We start from the raw sequence: 26,362 nt of genomic DNA, 5'->3' as shown, positions 1-26,362 counted from the left end.
TGACGTTGCTTAAAAGGTACAAATTCAACATCCTTTATACAAGGTGTGTCTATATAGAAATGTGATTACCATGATGATGTAATCCTGTGGTTGAAATTTCACTCTCAATTACTTTTTTCAAACGTTAGATTTCACGTCACAATGTGTTGACAAATGACATTGAAACGACAATCATTCGACCAGTTTGTGCCCAGCGGGAAGTTTCTCAAAAGTATGATTACTTCAGTGGCTGAATAGCTGTGTGTCTGGTAAGAAATATAACAGTTTAATACATTTCACGGTAAATAACTTTAAATAACTCATATTGATTTTGTTTTTGACTCAGATGAAGGCTTTGCATTATGTCATGTATGTCTGCATTGTGCAGTGTTTCTATTACAAAGAAAACACCATCTGAACCCTAATAACATAGTAGAGGAACCGCTAAGAGCATTAGATATGACTCTCCAAAGACACGATGCAAACCACTTGCAACACTCCAATAACAAGCTGTCCAACCAAGACGTTTTTCTCTCTATAGAGGAAACGTAAAATAAATGTATGAACATTTCATTTCCGTAAACATACTGCAGTCTTTTAATGGGTTAATTTATGTTTTTGTTGTTGTGGTACAGTAGACCCAATATAAACCATTGTTGAAAATCTAACTTTTCCCTATGTCTTGACATAAATAAAATAGCATTTAACCCCGAGATTCAACAAAAGTGTGCAGTTTGTCATTGTATCAAATCAGTTTGCCAACATCTTAAATTGACTTTCGGTTAGTTCTAGAAATAATGTCCCTTTACTGGTATGTCCCCTTCTCTCTCCTCTCTCACCAACTACTGCCTGCCCCTCAGCCCATCAAAATGACAATGGTATTGATGTCAAATGTGTCGCCTTTGGGCCATTAGAGAATATAGCCTTGTGTGCCTGGCCCAACCACCACGTTTTATGGCTTTATTGTGTCGTCTTTTATGTCCTCTCTTCAGGGTGGGAGGACAACAATTTATAAAATTCACTGTAAATGTCTCCCTGTGTGCCTGAGAGAGAAAGGGTGTGGATGCACTGTATGCATATATATCCGGCTCAATTAGTCAGGGCACAACCCCTAAAAATGAAGTCAACACTTCCTCCCCCCCTGCATGTCCTCCGCTCCGCCGCCAATCCCAAAGCCTCCATGAAGAGGCAGGCCTTAAACCCCTTCACCTATCCTGAGCCACTTCGGGGAGTGCTTGCTTTGAATTATCAGAGATGAAATAGATTGAATAAGAAGAACTCTACCTTTTTGCTCTGTCCCTCCCTTACACCTCTTCTCATTTTCCCTCCCTCTCACCCTCCCTCTTTCTCTCTCCTTTCTTTCTTTTCCACATTACCAGGGGGTGGTGTGTGATTGACGGATGGGAACGAATAATTTTTCTCGTAACCTAAGGCCATCCTCTGTGATTGGCTTGCCAGCTGACATCTCCAAACCTCGCTCGTCTTCTTTTTTCCCCCCTTTAATATTGGGCCTGTGGATGAGGCATCCTGAGGGAGAGAAAAAAGTGGAGAGAAAAACATATCTACCTTAGGAAAGAACCTCATAGAGAGGGAGGGAAGGAGAGGACGGGTAGGAGCGTGTGTGTGTGTGTGTGTGTGTGTGTGTGTGTGCGTTTGTATATGTGTGAGAGAGAGAGAGACACTTACTCTCCTAACTACTAGGAGACAGACACATTTTCCTGTCCAGACTCAAAGAAGGGGGAAAACAGGAGGAAGTTTTTTTTTTTTTTGCTTCAATTTGATTTCAATTTTCCCGTCCCTCAACAATCAAGCTTTTCCTAAAGCTTCTCCTCCAGGAAGTCTGTTCTTCATTCCCAATTGGAAATTCTATGTATTGATCCATTTCCACTCTACCACCACAAGGCATACCTCATGGATTTGTTCCTGATTGGATATATGATGTGTGTGTGGTTGTCCAGCTGGCGGGTGCTTGGAGGCTATCCCATCTGGTGGTGAGTACAATCTAGAGTTTCAGCATCAAATCCTAGAGCTGCTATAGGGAGACTTTCGGTCATTGATCATTTGAAGAGGGCAGAATAAAGTGCACTTTCAGTTGACTGCGTGGAAAAATGTTCTTCAGCCCAGTCCAAAGAATCTTAACCTCAAATTCTGGTGTAACGGAAAAGGCTGGCCGTTCTTTCCCCCTCTACACTCTGGTCCGTTTATCTTATTAGACAAATGTTGTGATGCTAAGGAGGCTGAAATTGTAGTTTTGGGCATTAAACTTATTCAATCTCTATAGGGATTTTTGAAAGGACCTTATGGATGGCTTGTCTAGGTAAATTGTCTCCAAATATTGGTGTTAGGCTGATAGGAGCTTTTCTAGATAGCGGTTGGAATTAGTGTAATTATTGGTTTGGATAACGTCTCCATCCTCCAAGGACAATGACAACATTGAACCTCTTCATGAAAACTCCCCAAATCCTTTATTTTATATAACCACAACCCCTCGTTTGGGAATCCACTTTTCTAAGGACATAGTTTATTTTGTTAAATAAGCTTCTATTATTTGATATTTGGAGTCGTACGATCAGGACCTTTTAAGTCAGCGTCATTTTTGTTTGCTATTGTGTGTCCATATTCTACGTTCAGGCTGCCGGCCCCCAATCATGCCGTGTAACTCTTCATTGTTAGCTGAATGTTCTTTATTGGTTTGTTTTCGAGGGAGCTTATCACAAACTGAAGTGTGTACTGTCTAGTTGCATCAATGCTCTTTGAAATGACTAAAATCCCTGTCAGATAGTCAGCGTTTTGAAATTCTCAAAATCAACGATCAATCAACACATTTGTGAAAGACTGCCACAGCGTCAGATTTAATTTAAACATAATTGGTTTGAATTCATTTTGCTCTGCTTAATATTAACAATAATTAAGCATACACTTTTGTCATTCAATTAGTATTGCAATATTGCTGTTTCTGGGAGATTTGTCAGTGTCATGGGCTAGTCAGGTTAGGCTCTGTAGGGCTTTATGTGTCTTTGTTGAAATATTCCAGACCTTGTCTGTCACCCTCACGTGAAATTTTTAGGTTCATCTCATTACAAATTCAGCTACATGCATCTGACCTCATAGGCCTCGCTCTTTGGTAACATAAAGCCTTTATTTTGGATATATTTCTGAGTAGGCGTATGACAAAGCTTCTTTGGCTCCCGACACAATACTTGTCAGAGCCAGTACACTTTTAGTAGCCCGGTTAGCATGTGGTCCCACAGCAGTGCTATCCAAACCGCCAGCATCTTCTGGTTTCATTTACAGAGAGGGGAGCTGCCAAACACACAGGCCAAAGGGTTGAAGTGTTAATGGCACGAGGGCTTTACACCCACTCTCTGGGTTCAGCACCACACCACACACAACATGGATTCTCTGTCTGAATTACCTGCAGCTGTTCTTTGCTCAAGGAGCTTACATGACACCGGTGTAATGTTCAGCCTGGACAATGCGCGCCACCTTTGATTTGGATAACACATTTGAAGTGGAGGCGGGGGAGGTGGGAGATGGAGAAAGATGAAATGGCCGTGCGTAGCTTCAGGTGACCGGGCAGACGCTAAGGAATGGATGTCATAGAGCGCTGTCACTGTCGTCACCCACGGTGTCGAGTATATCCAAGGGAGAACAAAATAACAAGATGGGTACGGGGGTGCGTCAAGGGAGAGGGTGATAAGTTTCAGCGAGCCAGGGCTCCTCTCAGCTTCTGTCTCAGGGGCGATGACTTGGTTATAAATTCTCCAGCCAAGTGGGGAAGGGAGAGGCGAAGGAGTTTTGACTGCTTCATGCCTGGCAGTCAGTCACACAATCACAAGGGGTGTCGAAAACAAAAGAGCATAAATAACTTTGGAGATGTGCATACTGTATGCATGGAGGACGAGGTAGAGTGAAATAGCTGGCTAATGAGGAGTTTGGAGAGGAGCTGGAACTGCCAAGAAAATAGATTCCCTATAAGAGTGTCACTTAAATAGACCCCACTTGAAAATGCTCAAATGTTTGGTTCAGTAGCTAGAATAGTTTCATAAGACAGAGGAAAATAAGTATCTGGAAAGATTTAAAAGCAGATAAAAGACAGAACATACCAGTATGTTCCAAGAGGGCTCGGTAGAGCCATCTGATAAAGGTTTTGGCAGCCCGATGCCCATCTCTAATATAAATGTGAGGTTTTTGGAAAAATTTGTTGTTTTTTAAAACTTTGTATCTCTTTTTCTCACCTCTTATGCTGTACATAAATATAGAACATCGCATGAGTCTCATCTTTAAAATAAAAGTATTTTGGGAAAAATTGTGACAAAGCCCTGTATTGTTTCCATGTGATCTCTCTAGGCCGTAGGTCAGGTTACAATACTGGGATGTATAATGCAGAGAATATTTTTGCGTGGGAATTTTTTGCACTCCTGCATCCAAATCAAATAATGCAATTAGTGCAGCTCAACTAAAATAAATAAAGCGATTGGAGAATTAAAAGTGTATTCTATACAAGCTTCTGTTTTCTACGCTGTACCGACAATAGGCCTACGTGTTTGTCATCATGCTAGTATGATGACAACAGCAACTTAAAAAGATCTTGACAAATCATAAGTAGTTTAGGATGAGCCCATCACACATTAAAATACAGTCAACGATCGGTATATACACAGGTAATCCCTTAATGGAAGCGCTAAAGACAACCTGTCAGCCGGTCCAGCCATTTCTGTTTATATTCATATTATAAACAATGGCCATGATGAGTGAATGCCGACACTCCACGTCAGCCAAACCTACGTCTTTACCCATTAGAAACTCCTCAAATACCAACGTTGGAGGAACCAAGATTTGTGGTGTGGCCCCAGAACATCGCCACAGAACCACTAAACATTTAAATCCAACAGAATATTATACTCTTAATCTAGACCACTGTTCAGTTCCAGAGGGGAACCAGAGAGAGGATGTAACCTATGGGAACTGTATGTTACTATGTAAACTGACTGAGTTGTGGCTTTAGCTTTTGATGCCGGAGTTTCTGGTGACTTCTGGTGAATTGCCGTTTTTATCAGATCAGTGTGGCCTATGCTAGCACCAAAAATAATAATAATGTTTTATTGTCACACACTGGATAGGTGCAGGGAAATGTGTTGTTTTACAGGGTCTATCATAGTAGCACAGCACCCCTGGAGAAAATGAGGAATAAGTGCCTTGCTCAGATTTTTCACTTTGTCAGCTTGGGTATTTGGCTTATTTGAACCAGCAACCTTTTGTTTACTGGCCCAACGCTCTAACCGCTAGGCTACCTGGCACCCACCGACCCCGTGAGCATAATCACATCAGATTTGGGGAATCCACTTCCTGTAGGTCAGAGTAGAGATATATGGAGCACCAAAACTATCTATTTGCTACGATTGCGAAAGCCCAATACAAGACATGGGTCAATACCGCATACATAGAACACAGGAAATTGCAGAAATATGATATGCTGTTAACATATCATAACATATATTCCCATGTAACATGTCATACTTTGTGGTACTTCCCATGTCTCTTTGTAGTGAAAGCAAAGTTTTACCATAAGAAAATAAAACCATAAAGCAATTTCAGATTGAGGAAGAGAAAGTACGTAGAAGAATGGCAGGGCATTGAGAATGTGCCAGGTAGAGTGAGAGAGGGACATTTGTGAAATCTGAACACTTTTTCCCTCTGTGACATGTGGGTAGCAAAATAAATGAAAAGGTCAATCCTCTCTTGCCTACCCATCCCCTGTCCTGCCCTGTCATGGCCACCCCTACTCTCTATGTGCTGGACAACCCTTGTGGCTTAAATGGGGCTCTAGGGTTCATCTCTGGGTCTCAGGAATGTTATTATCTGACTGTGACACCCCCCCCCCCCCCCCCCCCCCCCCTTACCTCTCCCCTCAACCCCCCTTTAGCAAAAGGATCACTATAATGATTCTTAGTCGAGAAAATCCTCCGTCTGCAATCCTAGTGTGAAAAGATCAAGGATGTTCAGGCATCATATTGAACAGTGCAAAGGGAGGGGGGAGGGGAAAGAAAAGGGGAAAGCCCTAAAGAATGTTATTCTTAAGACCGGTAGGGTTCCATATCAATGGCAGCGGCTGCCATATAAGCAGGAGTCAAAGACATCCCTAATGCCTGTGAGAAATATCTAAGGAGAGTGTAGTGACTTCACCAGACAGAGATCTGTGCCATGTACATTTTTTCCCATTTGGTTAACCTCCATTCAGTACAGTGATATTGGCCTAGCCTACGTCAGTTGAGCAGGTGGATGAGGTTCCCTATTTGTGCCCCAGTTTGGATTACAATGCTCTTTGTCTCCTTTGCAACAGTGGTAACTACTACCTAGCTAACTGCTTGAATTGCAATCGATGTACGTTATCACATACAGTTAATACAAAAGGAGCCTGACACCCTTACTGTCCAGCTCTACAAAACAAACCAGTGGCATGACATTATCTAGCCTAACCAGCCGGTTGGGAGAGAGGATCAAAGGAGGCTGGTAGTTCAAAGCAGTAAAGGAAATTCCTAATCTCAGCCCATCATCAAAGAACGTGATGAACTACTCGTGTAGGAAATGACAAAGTCCCACAGTTCACAGCTATTACCTGCACTAAAACACAGGTCAGGACAGTTCCTCAAAGGAAAATTGGCCCAAACGCCCAGAGGCACAGGGGTCCTCGGGGGCAAACACGTGGACTGAGAGATAGAGAGAAGGAGAGAGAGATGGAGAGGGGAGAGAAAAGGAGAGGGAAGCAACAAACACATTCACACTGAAACATCAACACACTCACTCACACACACTTGCACGCACACACACACACGCACCTTATAAGTCTTAATTGCCAGCTTCTGTAGCTCCTGTTTGCAAATCCGCTGCTGGGCAGCAATTAATTGTGAACAACAAGTAATCTTTAAACAACAAGCTTCATTTTTTAAGACACACTGCCTGGCTTGGTGTCTGGAGACGAAGAAGCATTGTGCACCCGAAGAAGCACACCTGTGCACCCTAAATATAGGCTAGTCAAACCTTCCCAGGTTATACCATTACCCAGGGAGGGAGGAAGAAGGGAGGGAGGGTGAGAGAAAGAGAGAGAGGGAGATAAATTCAAAGGCAATACAAGCTACTACTCCACTGTATAAAAGCATAACTTTGTAGAAATAATTTCACTGCAGGGTGAATAGTGGTTTTTGAGCCAAAGAATGAGAAAAGAGGGAAGCCGTGTGCCACTTGAACTAGGCCTACATCATACCTGTATGTCGTAGTTATATTTGTAAGTACCAAAATAAAGGAAACATCAACATAAAGTGTCTTAAAGGCCCAGTGCAGTCAAAAATGTGTTTTTTTAATATATATTTCCACACTATGAGGTTGGAATAACACTGACATTGTTAAAATGATGATAATGCCCTTTACTGTAAGAGCTGTTTGAAAAGACCACTTGCAATTTCAGCCTGTTTTGGTGGGATGGAGTTTTGGCCTGCCTGGTGACATCACCAGGTAGTAAATTAATTAATAGATCAATTAGAAATAAAGTTCCAAACCTCTGCCAATAACAGCACATTTTCAGTTTTCCCCTCCCCACTCAGACAGTCCTAGCAAAACTCTTGCTTGAGAAAGTTATCATCTTGCTAAAAAGCTGTTTTTGTTTTTGACCATTTTAATTGAAAACAAATCATAGTAAGGTACATAATTGTTACCCAGAAATCATTTGATACTGAGATAAAAATGGCTGCATTTGGCCTTTAATAGGCTTTGATGCACCTTGGATGCTTCAATGCACCTTGGAATAAATTCTACAAGTATCAGGAACTCTATTGGAGGGATGCAACACCATTCTTCTACAAGAAATTCCATCATTTGATGGTGGTAGAAAACGCAGTCTTGGGCACGGATCCCGAATCTCCCATAAGTGTTTGAATGGGTTGAGATCTGGTGACTGAGACGGCCATGGCACATGGTTCACATCGTTTTCATGCTCATCAAACCATTCAGAAAATCAGTCAGTATCTGGTGTGACTACCATTTTCCTCCATCTCCTTTGTATAGAGTTGATCAGGCTGTTGATTGTGGCCTGTGGAATGTTGTCCCACACTCCTCTTCAATGGCTGTGCGAAGTTGCTGGATATTGGCGGGAACTGGATCACGCTGACTTACACATCGATCCAGAGTGTCCCCAAACATGCTCAATGTCTGGTGATTACAGAGGCCATGGAAGAACTGGGACATTTGCAGCTTCCAGGAATTGTGTACAGATCCTTGCGACATGGGGCCATGCATTATCATGCTGAAACATGAGGTGATTGCCGCGGATGAATGGCACAACATTGGCACCTGTGTAATGATCATGCTGTTTAGTCAGCTTCCTGATATGCCACACCTGTCAGGAGGATGGATTATCTTGGCAAAAGAGAAATGCTCACTAAGAGGGATGTAAACAAATTTGTGCGCAAAATTTGAGAGAAATGAGTGTTTAATGCGTATGGAACATTTCTGGGATCTTTTACTTCAGCTCATGGGACGCGGGACATGGGACCAACACTTTACATTTTGCATTTATATTTTGGTTCATTATACATTGTATTCCTCATTTACTCCAGTGTTTCCATTATTTTGGCAGTTACATGTACATGTATGCATACCACAAGATTCCAGATAATTCAACAAGCATTATGCCGTTGCTGCATGGCAATCACCACTGTCTCACAATACTAGGATAGGTAAAGCCACAATGTTTTCTTTCTGAACGATTTCCGTCGTGTCTGTGCTCTGACACTGACATAGAGAGAAAGGACTAGCCATTGGGCACACCACGTCATTTCAACGTGGATATTTGGGCATTATTTGGTTGAAACGTTGATCAATGAAATTGCAAACTATATTAACCCACTCAAAATTATAGTCAAAAGTTGAATTTCCAATGTGGTATCACCAATGGGAAAACAATGTGCGATTTTTGGTTTTGTTGTCACCCAAATGTATATCAGTGCATTTTCAACCATTTAAAGGCACAGAAAAGTTCAAATGGGAATACAATTTGGGATATTGTGTTTATTTATAGCCTACAACAGATTCATGTGTTATCACTGTCATTCACCTAAAAGAACATGGGGCCAGTAATCAAAGCAGTTAAAGATTCTGGGCAGATTATTACAGCAATTGTGACGACCTATGTATGCATGCTAACATGAACATTTACGCTTTACATGATTATAGAAGAAATGTATAGCTACAGTAACCTCAAAATGTGGCCATGAATGTTTTACTCATTTTAAGGTTGAATATTACATTAGTTTGTAACATATACTTAACTGTAGGCTATTTCATGTATTACAAAAGTAATATTGAATTGTGTTTGGTTGACAATGCAACCAAAAATAACATTTAAAAGTGCACTATGCAGAAAGCGCTATGTAATTTCCTGGTTGACAAAATTCTAATAGTTCGAAACAGGCAAGTATAGTGTAGAGAATCATTATTCCATCTAAACCGCTGTGAAATATATTTTCCAGAACCAAAAATTTTGTATTTTCAGCTGTTTGAAGCTGGTGTACAAAACCCAAAGTAAAAAAACGTAAGGATGTGAAGTATAGAAATAATGCGCTTAGAACAGATCTATCATTTCTTAGACTTGTTTTCAAGTAGAATGAGAGATCTATAGCTCACATTTCGATGTGAATTTGGTCTGGTCACCCAAAAAGTGACATATTACAGCTTTAAAGGAGATGTAGGCCTATCTACTGCTTGGAAAGTTCCTGACCCACTGGTTTAATCCCGTTCTTTAACTTATTTATTTATTTTTGGTTGAGTTGGAGACATGAATCCATTTGTTAACTTGTCAAAAGTCTAAAAGTCATATTGAATTTTGATTGGTTGTCAACACCACCAAATATTTGAAGAAGATTTATCTCCTGCTTGGATGGCTCAATCTGTGCCGCTGACTAAATCTGGCTTTAATTTCAGTTTGTCTACAATGAAATAATTTATACGTTGGATTCACATCTCCATCTCCACCAAAAATCTAAGTTCATGAATAGGACTAAATCAAATCAAACTTTAAATGCACTTCAAATAAAGTTTGATTTGACTTAGATTTTTAGATTTTTGGTTGAGATGGAGACGTGAATACAACATATATTGAATTCATTTGTAGACAAACTGGAATTAAAGCCGGAGGCACAGATGGAACGATTTAAGCAGAAGATACATCTCCTTAAAATGTTGATACTGTATTTAGTTGACAACCAAACACAACATCACTAAATATCATTACATTTGAAATCAACAAGAGCTTGAAACCCTATTGTACAATTCCTATTGTATTGTCTTTTTTTAGTTGAATCCTGGGTTGAATTGAAACAATAGCTGTTGATGACTTCCCAAATGCTATAAATATAGGCCTAAATAGCAACCTTGATGATATATGATTGACAAAGTATAGTTCCATTTCATTTGCTCTTTTAAACCTACCCTTTGGAATGACTTCGATAGCAACAGTGAATCTATTTTGTTTTTAAGTGGCGATCTCTCAGCAATCATTTTCATGATAGCACGTTGGTCAGTGACAAATATCATAGCTATGCAGGGCTGGACTTGATTAAAACCAATGGGTAGCTGTAGATAGATACATTCTCCAGGAGGAAGTGCTGCCCAGGCTATTGTATTTTTTCTGACAGTTGAAGATCTGACGTTATTTTAAAGGTAGAAATAATTGTTTGGTTAAAATTTCACCGTCAAAACAACAATTGATGACTTTTTTCAAATCCAATGTATTTTCCACGTAGACTCCACATCACAAAATGTTGTCAAATTACATTGAAACAATGTTGATTCAACCAGTTTGTGCCCAGTGGGTACTTCCGCTATGACTGGCACTGCTACACTGTGTTGAACACAGTCAGTCAGAGAGTTCTGTCTGCTCCCTCAGCGAACTGCAAGCCGCACTGCTCTCACTCACTCAGTGTCACTTCTTGACAGGCAGGTTCACAAGTTTACACCCAAGCTCCCTGATCTCCTCTGTTCTGACTGCAGGGGCTCCCTGTCCCAGCTCTGCACTCATTCTCAAAGTGTCTAAGGAGGGAGAGGAAAGAGTGAGGAAGAGAGTGAGAAAAGGGAAGAAGGCAAAAACAGGTTGAAGCATTTTTCAGGGGTCCTGTCATTTTTTATCTGATCAGCCCAGAGCTGTTGGACTACAAATCAAAAGTGTACCAAAGAAAAAACTGAACACAACAACACAGACAGGAGCTGTGCATTCCAGCCTCCGCAAGGAAAAATCCCATCCTGGGGGCAAAGCCGACAACTTTTCCATGGCCCACTTACACTCTCTTCCGAGTGTCTTTGTCTCTCCTGTGGTGGGATTCAAATTGAGATTCCGATGGCAATGTTTTGGTGTTCATCCTGAGTGCATGAGGCCTCATTTAGCAGAGTCCCCCCCCCCCCCCCCCCCCCCCCCCCCACAGGCAAAACCGACAACTTTTGATGTCAACATATTGATGTAGAATAAAGTTTGATAGAAGAGTCTATGGACTTTCTATGGAGTCTGATTCTCATCTCTGTTTGATAAGACAACTTTGCATACGGGACTGTAATGCAGTGCATACGGGACTGTAATGCTATGCGCACAAAAATGAACGGCATTAACTGGATTTGATTAATTTAATGACTCGAATCAAACTTGTTCACACATGCACAAGAATGATTGGCATTCATCAACAACTATCCCTATGCCAAAGTGTAGTGGAGAAATCTTCAATGAATCCCACTTCTTCTGTTCTACATCACCAATGTATCAGCAAGTCATAACAAATGGGTTACATTGTGTGTAGGGTAGACGCGACTGAGTGTTGTATGCAAACAAACAAGGTACTGTACACTCAGTCATCTCCTTGAAATGAAATGATATATGAGTCAAAAGGTTGGCATATCGTCATCTGCCAAATTTTCAGCAGGCTGTTCTCTGATATTTTATGTGTTTTGTGAAGTAGCCAGTCAACACACTTAAGTAGAATAATGCAGTGGCTCAGGCTACAACAAGCCTACTTATCATACAGTAATTTGCACAAGACATACGGTTGAATTATGAGATAGCGATTAGGCCCTACAGCCTGGTGGGAGTGATGGTGGGTGTGGAAAATTAAGTGGTAACCGACCAAATTTTTCAGAGGCCCTCCTCTTGGCTACAGAGACAAAATGTGACCGACTGACTCAAATCGGTCTTATGTAGAAAAATTTGAAATTGTGTTTTTTACTTGGGATAAAAATAGAGAGAGCTACAAAATGGTAGCTGCATTTTTGAGGAAAAATGGGAAAGTAATTCTGCTTTGAAAGTTGATAAACTTGTCAACACACTTTCGAGAAAATGGCCTTTGAATGTTTTAGTACTGCACCTACTGGAGAGCTCTCCTTTGTCTACACCCATTCAGCATTGTTCACACCCTTTTAAGCCAACCCCACCCATCTCTTTAAGGATTCACATGTGAGGTCATGTGCTAAACACTGAGTAGTGTAGTAAACCTTAAGACTAAAAGTGGTAGTAGCCTACAATAAGGAAACATTCCAAGTAAACAGAAAGTGTCCAGATAAAAATATTTTATAAATATTAGATGACGCTTACCCAGACGCACTCGTCTAAATTGATGGGTCATGTGAAAGAAATGCTAGAAATCCCAGCCACATCTTGCCAAGTGGATGGGTCTCTACAGAAGGTGTAAACGGTACAGCCAAATGGTTACTTGCATAGTAGCAATATCAATAATGGATAGTGTCAATATAAGTAAAATAATATACAGTATGTACACAAACCATATCAATAAAGATATCAGTGATAGATGAGGTAGGTACAGTGCCTTGCGAAAGTATTCGGCCCCCTTGAACTTTGCGAACTTTTGCCACATTTCAGGCTTCAAACATAAAGATATAAAACTGTATTTTTTTGTGAAGAATCACCAACAAGTGGGACACAATCATGAAGTGGAACGGCATTTATTGGATATTTCAAACTTTTTTAACAAATCAAAAACTGAAAAATTGGGCGTGCAAAATTATTCAGCCCCTTTACTTTCAGTGCAGCAAACTCTCTCCAGAAGTTCAGTGAGGATCTCTGAATGATCCAATGTTGACCTAAATGACTAATGATGATAAATACAATCCACCTGTGTGTAATCAAGTCTCCGTATAAATGCGCCTGCACTGTGAAAGTCTCAGAGGTCCATTAAAAGCGCAGAGAGCATCATGAAGAACAAGGAACACACCAGGCAGGTCCGAGATACTGTTGTGAAGAAGTTTAAAGCCGGATTTGGATACAAAAAGATTTCCCAAGCTTTAAACATCCCAAGGAGCACTGTGCAAGCGATAATATTGAAATGGAAGGAGTATCAGACCACTGCAAATCTACCAAGACCTGGCCGTCCCTCTAAACTTTCAGCTCATACAAGGAGAAGACTGATCAGAGATGCAGCCAAGAGGCCCATGATCACTCTGGATGAACTGCAGAGATCTACAGCTGAGTGGGAGACTCTGTCCATAGGACAACAATCAGTCGTATATTGCACAAATCTGGCCTTTATGGAAGAGTGGCAAGAAGAAAGCCATTTCTTAAAGATATCCATAAAAAGTGTAGTTTAAAGTTTGCCACAAGCCACCTGGGAGACACACCAAACATGTGGAAGAAGGTGCTCTGGTCAGATGAAACCAAAATTGAACTTTTTGGCAACATTGCAAAACGTTATGTTTGGCGTAAAAGCAACACAGCTGAACACACCATCCCCACTGTCAAACATGGTGGTGGCAGCATCATGGTTTGGGCCTGCTTTTCTTCAGCAGGGACATGGAAGATGGTTAAAATTGATGGGAAGATGGATGGAGCCAAATACAGGACCATTCTGGAAGAAAACCTGATGGTGTCTGCAAAAGACCTGAGACTGGGACGGAGATTTGTCTTCCAACAAGACAATGATCCAAAACATAAAGCAAAATCTACAATGGAATGGTTCAAAAATAAACATATCCAGGTGTTAGAATGGCCAAGTCAAAGTCCAGACCTGAATCCAATCGAGAATCTGTGGAAAGAACTGAAAACTGCTGTTCACAAATGCTCTCCATCCAACCTCACTGAGCTCGAGCTGTTTTGCAAGGAGGAATGGGAAAAAAATTCAGTCTCTCGATGTGCAAAACTGATAGAGACATACCCCAAGCGACTTACAGCTGTAATCGCAGCAAAAGCTGGCGCTACAAAGTATTAACTTAAGGGGGCTGAATAATTTTGCACGCCCAATTTTTCAGTTTTTGATTTGTTAAAAAAGTTTGAAATATCCAATAAATGTCGTTCCACTTCATGATTGTGTCCCACTTGTTGTTGGTTCTTCACAAAAAAATACAGTTTTATACCTTTATGTTTGAAGCCTGAAATGTGGCAAAAGGTCGCAATGTTCAAGGGGGCCGAATACTTTCGCAAGGCACTGTATATGCGTACAATCAGGGGTAAAGTGGCAGAGCAGCAGCAGGATTCGACAACAAAAATAGTAGCAGCAACGTATTTGTGTTAGGAGAGAGTCATTTGAATAGAGGCACAGCAGATACTGCTGATGACTGGTCCGTCCAAACCACGCATGAACAAAGGAATCTATATTCGGAGAGCCTGTTTCTGTCCTGCCCTTGACTTTGGTGCAGGGCATGTGATGTCCATAGCCTCTTCGTCGCAAAACTCCCTGATCTTTTCAAAAACATACGTTTGTTTAGCTATGTCCAGTGCAGGTGGTGCTTGTACAGGCAGACCATATATGGGAGGAAGGATGTCAGTGTTGCGCTGCAGCTGAAACCCGGTCCCGACTGAGTCCGAACTCTCCTCAGCGACAACAACACCAGGCTCCAGAGCATCGAAGCTGTAAAACAGGAAATTGAGAAAACATTACAACCTTGCACATCATCAATTCAACTCCTAAGTTTAAAAAAAAAGAATAACCCCTTACAATGCAATGAAAATGATATTCACCTGAAGTGCTGGTACTGTTTGACCTGTGGCATCGGCCTGAAGTACAGAGTCAGGTGTTGTTGCCAGCCATAGCTTTCCACCAGCACCGTACCATCCTCCAGTCCAACCAGCTGTGGGATGTTGACCCCTGTCACAGTGCTGTCCTTCACAACACCAGCAATCTCAGACAAAGTGTTCACTCTGGCCTTTCTGAAGCGCTGCTTGATGAGGCCGAAGCACCAGTCGGGGGCAAACTTGGTGTGGCCTGTGATCAGGAAGTGAAGGTCCAGACTGTGGTGGAGCTTGTGCATGGTCCGCCAGGCACAATACCAGAGCACAAACTTCTTCTTGTTTTGACCACTGCAGCTGCGAAGAGTTAAAAAGTAGATGGGGCCTGGCTGCATAGGGTCAAAAGGATAGTGCACCTGCAAACAACAAAAGGACATCAAAGATAAGTAAATGAAAATGAAATGTTGCTGTTTTAATTCACATTTCCTGCAATTCTACACATTTTGAAATGGGACGGAGAGAAACATTTACAGTTTTAAAGCTACAGTTGAAGTCGGAAGTTTACATACACTTAGGTTGGAGTAATTAAAACACATTTTTCAACCACAAGCTATAGTTTTGGCAAGTCGGTTAGGACATCTCCTTTGTGCATGACACAAGTCATTTTTCCAACAATTGTTTACAGGCAGATTATTTCACTTGTATCATAATCCCAGTGGGTCAGAGGTTTACTGTGCCTTTAAACAGCTAGGAAATTCAAGAAATGTATGTCATGGCTTTAGAAGCTTCTGACAGGCTAACTGACATCATTTGAGTCAATTGGAGGTGTACCTGTGGATGTATTTCAAGGCCTACCTTCAAACTCAGTGCCTCTTTGCTTGACATCATAGGATTTAATATTTTAAAGGCAATGCTACCAAATACTAATTGAGTGTATCTAAACTGGGAATGTGATGAAAGTAATAAAATCTGAAATAAATGATTCTCTCTACTACTATTCTGACATTTCACATTCTTAAAATAAAGTGGTGATCCTAACTGACTGTCACGTTCTGACCATAGTTCTGAGTCTCCCGTCTGTCCTGAGCCGCCAGAGTCTCCCGTCTGTCCTGAGCCGCCAGAGTCTCCCGTCTGTCCTGAGCCGCCAGAGTCTCCCGTCTGTCCTGAGCCGCCAGAGTCTCCCTCCAGAGCCGTCAGCCAGCCAGGAGCCGCCAGAGCCGTCCTTCACTCCGGCGCTGCCGGAGTCTCTCGCCTGTCCGGCACTGCTGGAGTCTCCCGCCTGTCCGGCGTTGCCGGAAATTTCCCGTCCATTCGGGACGCATGGCTAGGGTCCCCAGTCGGAGGTCGGCGGCAAGGGTCACCGCTCGTAAGAGGCCACGGGGGCGATTGAGGAGGCGGACAAAAACTGTGGTGAAGTGGGGTCCACGTCCCGCGCCAGAGTCGCCACCGCGGACAGACGCCCACCCAGACCCTCCCCTATAGGTTCAGGTTTTGCGTCCAGGATCCGCACCTTTGGGGGGGGGGGGGGGGGGGGGGGGGATTAGTTCTGTCACGTTCTGCCATAGTTCTGTTATTTTATTATTTGTTTTATTATGGTCAGGGCGTGAGTTGGGGTGGGCAGTCTATGTTTGTATTTCTAGGTTGTTTTTTGTGTTCGGCCTAGTATGGTTCTCAATCAGAGGCAGGTGTCGTTAGTTGTCTCTGATTGAGAATCATACTTAGGTAGCCTGGGTTTCACTTTTGGTTTGTGGGTGTTTGTTTCCATGTGAGTGTTTGGGCCACACTGTACTGTTTCGGTTTTCGTTTGGTTCACATCGTTTATTGTTTTTGTATTTCAGTGTTCAGTGAATAAATCATCATGAACACTTACCACCCTGCGCTTTGGTCCGATCCTTCTTCCACCTCTGAATGCCATTACACTGACCTAAGACAGGAAATTATTACTAGGATTAAATGTCAGGAGTTTAAATGTAGTTGGCTAAAGTGTATGTCGTCTTCCAACTTCAACTGTAAATTCCTGCTAATCCAAAACATTATGTTTTGAGCTGTTTTAAAGCTCATTTCCAGAAATTCTACACATTATGCCATTTGAATGACTCAAACATTATAACAAAATCAAATCATATGACATTTTATTCCTTACATGCTTCATAAACAACAGGTGTAGACTAACAGTGAAATGCTTACTTACGGGTCATTCCCAACAATGCAGAGAGAAAGAAAATGTAGAAATAATAGAAAAGTTAAACACAATAATAAATACACAACGACTAACGATAACTTGGCTATATACACAGGGTACCAGTACTGAGTCGAGCAGGGGTAATTGATGTATATCTGTACATATAACTAGGAATAAGTGACAGTTTATGAATAGTAGTTGAGTATGTGATGATTAGTCAAATAAGTTACTGCAAAAAAGGGTCAATGCAGATAGTCTGGTTAACTAACTATTTAGCAGTCTATATAGCGTTTTATGGTGGATCGGTACCGCTTGCCGTGCGGTAGCGGAGAAAACAGTCTATGACTTGGGTGACTGTAGTCTCTGACAATTTTATGGGCTTTCCTCTGACACCGCCTGGCATCTTGACTGGATGCATCACCGCTAGGGTAGTGTGTACGGCCCAGCACATCATTGGGGCCGAGCTCCCTGCCATCCAGGAGTTGCAGCGATGAGACAAGATCGCAATTGGATATCACAAAATTGGGGGAAAAAAGGGGGTAAAATACAAAAAATGTAATCAAAATAAATCAAAATAAGTTATACAGCTGCATCCTTGAGAGCATCTTGACTGGATGCATCACCGCTAGGGTAGTGCGTACGACCCAGTACACCCAGTACATCATTGTGATATCCAATTGCGATCTTGTCTCATCGCTGCAACCCCTGGATGGCAGGGAGCTCGGCCCCAATGATGTACTGGGCCGTACGCACTACCCTAGCGGTGATGCATCCAGTCAAGATGCTCTCAAGGATGCAGCTGTATAACTTATTTTGATTTATTTTGATTACATTTTTTGTATTTTACCCCCTTTTTTTCCCCAATTTTGTGATATCCAATTGCGATCTTGTCTCATCGCTGCAACTCCCCAACGGGCTCGGGAGGCGAAGGTCAAACCGCACTCCTTAACACATGCCGCTTAACCCGGAAGCCAGACCCACCAATGTGTCGGAGGAAACACTGTTCAACTGATGACCGAAGTCAGCCTGCAGGCGCACGTCCGGCCACAATGAGTCGCTAGAGTGCGATGAGCCAAGTAAAGCCCCCCTGGCCAAACCCCCCCCTAACCCGAACGACGCTGGGCCAATAGTGTGCCGCCCTATGGGATTACTGGTCACGGCCGGTTATGACACAGCCGGGATCGAACCCGGGTCTGTAGTGACACCGCAAGCACTGAAATGCAGTTCATTAGACCGCTGCGCCACTCGGGAGGCCGCTATAGAACTTTTTGAGGATCTGAGGGCCCATGCCAAATCTTTTCAGCCTCCTGAGGGGGAAGAGGCATTGTTGTTCCCTCTTCATGACTGTGTCGATGTGAATGGGGTCGTGCTCACTGACGTTGAGGGAGAGTTTGTTGTCCTGGCACCACACTGCCAAGTCTCTGGCCTCCTCCTTATAGGCCGTCTCATCGTCGTCGGTGATCAGGCATACCACCGTTGTGTCGTCGCCAAACTTAATGATGGTGTTGGAGTCATGTGCACCCACACAGTCGTGGACGAACAGAGAGTACAGGAGGGGACTAAGCACGCTCCTCTTAGGGGTCCCCTATGTTGAGGGTCAGCGTGGCGGATGTATTGTTCCCTACCCTCACCACCTGGGGCCGGCCCATCAGGAAGTTCAGAATCCAGTTGCAGATGTAGATGTTCAGTCCCAGGGTCCTTAGCTTAGTGATGAGCTTGGAGGCCACTATGGTGTTGAACGCTGAGCTGTAGTCAATGAACAGAATTATCACCTAGGTGTTCCTCTTGTCCAGGTGAGAAAGGGCAGTGTGTAGTGCAATAGAGATTGAATCATTCCTGAAGCAGGAATGAAGAGGATAGAGATGGTCAGATTTGCCAAATTGAGGGTGAAGGAGAGCTTTGTATGTGTTTGATTGTGTGTATTCAAGGTGATCTATAGTTTTCCCCTCTAGTTGCAAAGTGACATGCTGGTAGAAATTAGGTAAGACAGATTTTAGTGTTCCTTCATTAAAATCACTGGCCACTACAGTAGGAGCCATTTTCTTAATTGCTTATGGCCCTATACAGATTTGTGGCCCTATACAGCCCCAATAGATCCACAGATTAACCAATTGCCATCGGACTGCACACTGCCCTATCCTATCTGGACAGGAGGAATAACTATGTAAGAATGCTGTTCATTGACTATAGCTCAGCCTTCAATACCATAGTAACCTCCAAGCTCATCATTAAGCTCGGGGCCCTGGGTCTGAAGCCCGCCCTGTGCAACTGGGTCCTGGACTTCCTGACAGGCAGCTCCCGCCTGTCCGGCGATGCCGGAGTCCCCCTCCAGAGCCAACACCGCGGACAGACGCCCACCCAGACCCTCCCCTATAGGTTCAGGTTTTGCGGCCGGAGTCCGCACCTTTGGGGGGGGGGGGGGGGGGGGGGTCTGTCACATTCTGACCATAGTTCTGTTTACCCAGGTGGTAAAGTAGGAAACAACACTATGCTGATCCTCAACACAGGACTCAACCCCCTGTTCACCCATGACTGCGTGGCCGCGCACGCATCCAACTCAATCATCAAGTTTGCTGACGACACGACAGTAGTAGGCCTGATTACCAACAATGACGAGACAGCCTACAGGGAGGAGATGAGGGCCCTGGCAGAGTGGTGCCAGAAAAACAACATCTCCCTCAAGGTCAACAAAACGTAGGAATTGATTGGGACTTCAGGAGACAGCAGAGGGAGCACGCCCCCATCCACATCAACAGAACCGCAGTGGAGAAGGTGAAAAGCTTCAAGTTCCTCGGCGTACACATCACTTACAATCTGAAATAGTCCACCCACACAGACGGTGTGGTGAAAAAGGTGCAACAGCTCCTCTTCAACCTCAGGAGGTTGAAGAAATCCGGCTTGGCCCCTAAGACCCTCACAAACTTTTACAGATGCAAAATTGAGAGCGTCCTGTCGGGCTGTATCACCGCCTGGTACGACAACTAATCCGGCTGTAACCGCAGAGATCTCCAGAGGGTTGTGCAGTCTGCCCAACGCCTCACCGGGGGCACACTGCCTGCCCTCCAGGACACTAACAGCACCCGATGTCACAGGAAGGCCAAAAAGATTATCAAGGACATCAACCACTCGAGCCACAACCTGTTCACCCCGCTATCATCCAGAAGGCGTGGTCAGTACAGGTGCATCAAAGCTGGGACCAAGAGACTGAAAAACAGCTTCTATCTCAAGGTCATCAGACTGTTAAATAACCATCACTAGCAGGCTACCAGCCGGTTACTCAACCTTGCACATTAGAGGCTGCTACCCTATATACATAGACATGGAATCACTGGTCACTTTGATAATGGAACACTAGTCACTTTAACAATGTTTACATACTGTTTTTGTCATGTAATATGTATATACTGTACTCTAGTCAATGCCACTCCGACATTGCTCGTCCTAATATTATATGTTTCTTAATTATATTATTTTACTTTTAGGTTTGTGTGTATTGTCGTGAATTGTTAGATACTACTGCGCTGTTGGAGTCAGGAACACAAGCATTTTGCTACACCCGCAATAACATCTGCTAAATATGTGTATATGACTAATACAATTTGATCTGATTTGAATGTTTGCAAGTTAATTGAAGATGAAATACAAAAATATCTAATTTACAGAGACAGTACATTGTAGATGCACCTTTGGCAGCGATTACAGCTGTGAGTCTTTCTAGGTAAGTCTCTAACAGCTTTCTGTCTCTAACAGCTTTCCACACCTGGATTGTGCAACATTTGCCCGTTATTCTTTAAAAAACTCTTCAATCTATGTCAAATTGGTTGATCCGCATTGCTAGACAACCATTTGCAGGTCTTGCCATAGATTTTCAAGCAGAAGTTAAAACTGTAACTCGGCCACTCAGGAACATTCACTGTCTTCTTGGTAAGCAACTCCAGTGTAGATTTTGGCCTTGTGTTTTAGGTTATTGTCCTGCTGAATAGGTGAATTCATCTCCTAGTGTCTGGTGGAAAGCAGATGTTTATTTTTTATCCTGAAAAACTTGCCAGTCCTTAATGATTACAATCATACAGATAACATGATGCAAACACCACTATGCTTGAACATTTGGAGAGTGGTACTCAGTAATGTGTTGTATTGGATTTGCCCCAAACATAACTTTTTGTCCTGAAAAACAAAGTGATAATTGCTTTGCCACATTTTTTTCAGTATTACTTTCGTGCCTTGCTGCTAACAAACAGGATGCATATTTTTGAATATTTTTATTGTGTAAAGGCTTCCTTATTTTCCCTCTATCAATTAGGTCAGTACTGTGGAGTAACTAAAATGTTGTTGATCCATCCTCAGTTTTCTGCTATCACAGTCATTAAACTCTGTAACTGTTTTAAAGTCACCAATTGGCCTCATGGTGAAATCCCTGAGCGGTTTCCTTCCTCTCTGGTAAATGAGTTAGGACGGACGCTTGTGTCTTTTATACGGATAACAAGTTCAAACAGGTGCCATTAATACAGGTAACGAGTGAAGGACAGAGGAGCCTCTTAAAGAAGAAGTTACAGGTCTGTGAGAGCCAGAAATCTTGCTTGTTTGTGGGTGACCAAATACTTATTTTCCACCATAATTTGCAAATAAATTCATTAAAAATCCTACAATGTCCCTGGGTTCGCGCCCAGGCTCTGCCGTAACCGGCCGCGACCGGGAGGTCCGTGGGGTGACGCACAATTGGCCTAGCGTTGTCCGGGTTAGGGAGGGCTTGGTCGGTAGGGATGTCCTTGTCTCATCGCGCACCAGCGACTCCTGTGGCGGGCCGGGCGCAGTGCGCGCTAAACAAGGTTGCCAGGTGCACGGTGTTTCCTCTGACACATTGGTGCGGCTGGCTTCCGGGTTGGATGCGTGCTGTGTTAAGAAGCAGTGCGGCTTGGTTAGGTTGTGTATTGGAGGACGCATGACTTTCAACCTTCGTCTCTCCCGAGCCCGTACGGGAGTTGTAGCGATGAGACAAGATAGTAGCTACTACAACAATTGGATACCATGAAATTGGGGAGAAAAAGGGGTAAAAGTCACACAAAAAAATAATAATAATAAATAAAAAAATCCTTCAATGTGATTTTCTGGATTTTTTTTTCTAATTTTGTCTGTCATAGTTGAAGTGTACCTATGATGAAAATTACAGGCCTCTCTCATCTTTTTAAGTGGGAGAACTTGCACAATTGGTGGCTGACTAAATACTTTTTTGCCCCACTGTGTATATGGAGTGCGGTGGCCATTGGCTCAACTAACCCCAAAGCAAACATTTTGACTATATTACCCCACACAGATACAAGGATGCACTTTCATGCTAGGTTTAGGATCTCATATTGTAGTGTACAGAGACCCCAACTGATGAATAAAACAATCTTACAACTATCTACCTTGATTTAGATACAAGCATCATGAATACTATAACACAATACATTTATTTGACTTTGTGAAAATAAGTTTTTTTGGACCTAACTTATATACCACTTTTTCCATGTTGTTAGTTCCTCACAGGCTCTTCTTAAATATTTGGTCACCTGATTCATTTTGTGTATTGTTTCCTAGAAACAAGGGGTGGCTCAACTAACCCTTAACCTAACCCACTCTCCCCTACTTTTCTATGCAGAAAAAAAACTGTACAATAACTAGGACAGGGTATCTTGCCATGTGTGCACATAAATGCATGGCATGATAGTGAGACTTTTGAGTACAAGTAGCAACAGAGCAAACCCCCCCGCCCTCCTGCTTCTCTCGTCCACACGTGCACATGGGCACGCACACGCACCCTACTTTCCATGGAGCTATGAACAGTGCCTGAGGATGGATTGTGACAGGCTGGTTCTCTCTAATTCCTCTCCCTCTTTCTTACTCTGTCTCTCTTCCTAGGAAAACATAGCATTTTCCATAACACATTGGACATGCAAGATTGCGACAAAAAAAGTCAACTTTAAATATACTCACAGTCATCTCAGAAGACAGTAATAGGCTACCCCTCCTGACAATATTGTTTGCTGCCTGCACCTTACTCAAGCTAAGGTGAGTTTGTCAGTTTTGTAGGGCCTACAGTTTCTGCTCTTCATTAAAAGTCTTTATTGTTGCATGTGTGTAGCGTCATGTGTGTGGCCTAGCCCAGGGCTTTTCAAACAGGGGTCTGGAGGTCCGTATTTGTTTATTTTTTAAAAACGATTTTTTATTTTTTATGTGAAAATGAAAAATGATTATTTTAAGACTATCACTAGCTGCAACAGAATACCATCATGGATACCATTTTTATGTCCGGTATGAAGGAAGTTAGAGCTATTTTCACACGGCAATGCAAACCAGTGTTAGCGCAATGACTGGAAGTCTACAGGAACAGTTAGCATGCTAGCTGTTCCTGTTCATCCGACACTGGAGAAGTGGATAAAGGGCTTCATTGCCAAAATCAAAATAATTTAATATGGAGGTCATTACAGTCATTGGAGCTACTTACAGGGGGTTTTCTGTATATATAATTCTTATGTGGGCCTTCTAAGCGATCATTTTCAGGATGGAAAAACAGTTTCAGTGTCAATATAAGTAACCAAAACCAGATAGAACGCATGCAGAAAAGATGTTGAACTATAAATATTTTTGAATAACCATCTTTAATTACTATCAATCAAATAAAAGATAGAAAGTCAGGAAGAGTACTAAATACAAAAAAAAACAGACATTCATGGTACATGCCCATTGAGTTTGTTATAACGTTTGAGCAGAGGAACACAGCATTAAGCAAAAGCAAAATGCATAGAATTGCAGGAAATTAGAACTTCAAAATGATCTCTTAGCTCCATGCCAAAGTGTGTAGAATTGCTTGAAATGTGCATCAAAAATGTTTTTCTCAAGTTTTTCTCTCAGCTCAATGGACAAAAGTGTAGAATTGCAGAAAACTTGCTTAAAGGCCTACAACAGAAACATGCTCTCTATGCCTCCGTGATACCTTTCTAGCTTAATAGACTGTGTTTATTGAACTGTGAAGTTAAAATAATTAAACTGTCTACCAATGCTGATGACTTCTATGCCTACTTACTAGTATCATTCGCCTGATGATAAGATGTGACTTTTTTGTTGTTGCGAACATATGATCGGGGTCCCTGGTCTCAGGTTTACCTGGGCAGGGGTCCCTGGGTAAGAAACGTTTTAAAACCCCTAGCAGAGCCTCGAGCCAAATGGCCTATCCTTGCCAGAGAGCATTAGCTTAAATTCATTGTCGATCTAATAATTGAAAACTGAATCGACCTCAACACTGTAACACTGCTTGCTTGCATGCTTACATGATTTGGTAAACCGCTAGCTTACAAATGCTGCCTAAATTAAGCAGAATCCATTGCCATTAGTGGAAACCAAGACTGTTCTCAGGGAAGGCCCGGTTGTAGCTAGATATTTTCGATTTGCGTCGGGATCATTTTTGCATTTGAGCTAACCCTTTTCCTAGCCTTAATCGAATTACCCTAACCTGTCACGTTCATCCTAATCTGTCACGTTCATCCTAACCTGTCACGTTCATCCTAACTTGTCACGTTCATCCTAACCTGTCACGTTCATCCTAACCTGTCACGTTCATCCTAACCTGTCACGTTCATCCTAACCTGTCACGTTCATCCTAACCTGTCACGTTCGTCCTAACCTAAATGTGGCGCCATGACGATGGACGTTATGTTAACTCGTTGACGGACATTTCCTACAGAGTGAAACGTGTTAGGGCAGGCTATTTACATCAACAAGTAAAGTAGGCAATAATGGACCGAGCAACCACAAGTGTTCCTCATGGGGAGGGCTCCAACGAAACAGTGAGTTGAGCTATGACGTTATCAACAAAAACCTAAAACTTTTCTTGGAAATCCTAAATCGGCTTAGTTGAAATGTGTCTAGGCTACTAATATAAGGACTGAAGCCATTTAAAACACCAAATGACATAGTAGGCCCGCCTATCAGGGTCCTGTTCTTGTATTAGATGGATCGTATTGTGGTAGTAGGGGTGGATGGGTGACGAACTAGCAATATTGGTGAATTTAGATAGCCATGTGATAGCCTGCCTAGTTAACTTTAAAGGAAAGAGAATGGGCATATTGAGAGAAGAAAGGTATATAATAGCATTATCATAATGACATCATTGTCAGGATTATGCCTACTCCCTATACAAAGTCAGCCTATAGGCCTAATACCACTGAATGATGTGGCACATGTTACAGTTGACATTGGTCTCATACTATTGGAGATGAGAAGGGCTACACATGTTACGTGATTATCCTTGACTGGTGGTGAGCCGAACGCGTGATTGGGAGGTCAAAGTGATGATAGGATAGGAGTTCTAGCTGGTCACAAACTTCAAACCCACTCTTACAGGCCACCAAGCCCAAGGCAGTGAGGTCAGATGTCATGCATTAGCTAGTTCAGAAGGGGCACAGTGTTTTCTGTGCCTCTGGACATGGAGTACCTGTCACAAAGGGAAAGTTCATCTGTCTGCTCTTAGACAAGTACAACATGTTGACCCCCTGTGGTGTAGACCTCCAACAGAAATGGCTGCAAAACATTCCAGCCACACAGTGATTGAATCAAAGGTTATTCAGCCGCAACGGGAGTGGTGGAGCAAACCTTCATAGAAGACATATGGAGCAGAATCGCAACCTTCCCAGAGGCTTTGCCCCTGTGAAAATATCCTTCATAGATATGTCCACATTTCAACTGTTCTACAGTGTGTGGTAGAATCCCTTTGTTTCCTCTTCTTTGTGTCTGTGGTTTACAGTGGCCCATGTGCTCACGTCAGGTTGGTTTTGATACTGAGAAACCCCCCAACCAGCAGCACTAAACCCCCCAAGGCCAGAGGAGGCCCCACAGTCATAGACCTGCCTAGGCATGCACCTGCCAAGCCCCACAGTTTCTGCTCCTCCGTCTACTCCCCTACAGCGGATTCCCCCGGCATTCTGCCTCGTGCTCCTCTCCCACTCGGTTCAGACACGTCGTTCCTGGCTTCCAATAAGCGAGGCGAAGCAGGCAGGCTCCGCGTGATATACGCACAACGCTCTGTGTGCGCGCGATACACCTGGCACCCACAGACTTCCCCTCAGGTCTAATACTCTCATTAGCACCTAGCCAAAGACACCCCTTGCTTTCATCTCAAACCGTCACAGACAAAGTGAGGCGCATCCTTTATAAACAAAATAAAATCGACACGC

The 26,362-nt window shown here is 42.8% G+C and overlaps 1 protein-coding gene across 1 annotated transcript in view; it reads left to right on the top strand.

Annotated features, from left to right (window-relative positions):
* Positions 1 to 1,199: 1,199 nt before the first annotated feature.
* LOC110499116 (proto-oncogene Wnt-3) overlaps positions 1,200 to 26,362 on the top strand; it is a 38,354-nt gene continuing 13,191 nt past the window's right edge. Inside the window, exon 1 of the mRNA XM_021576034.2 lies at positions 1,200 to 1,970. Within this exon, the coding sequence (XP_021431709.1) occupies positions 1,891 to 1,970 (80 nt within the window). The 5' untranslated portion in view covers positions 1,200 to 1,890. The remainder of the gene's footprint in view (positions 1,971 to 26,362) is intronic.

The sequence above is a fragment of the Oncorhynchus mykiss genome, chromosome 20 (genome assembly GCF_013265735.2).
Source record: "Oncorhynchus mykiss isolate Arlee chromosome 20, USDA_OmykA_1.1, whole genome shotgun sequence".
NCBI lineage: Eukaryota > Metazoa > Chordata > Actinopteri > Salmoniformes > Salmonidae > Oncorhynchus > Oncorhynchus mykiss.
The sequence above is the reverse complement of the archived record's forward strand: the minus strand, read 5'-3'. Positions and strand labels throughout refer to the sequence as shown.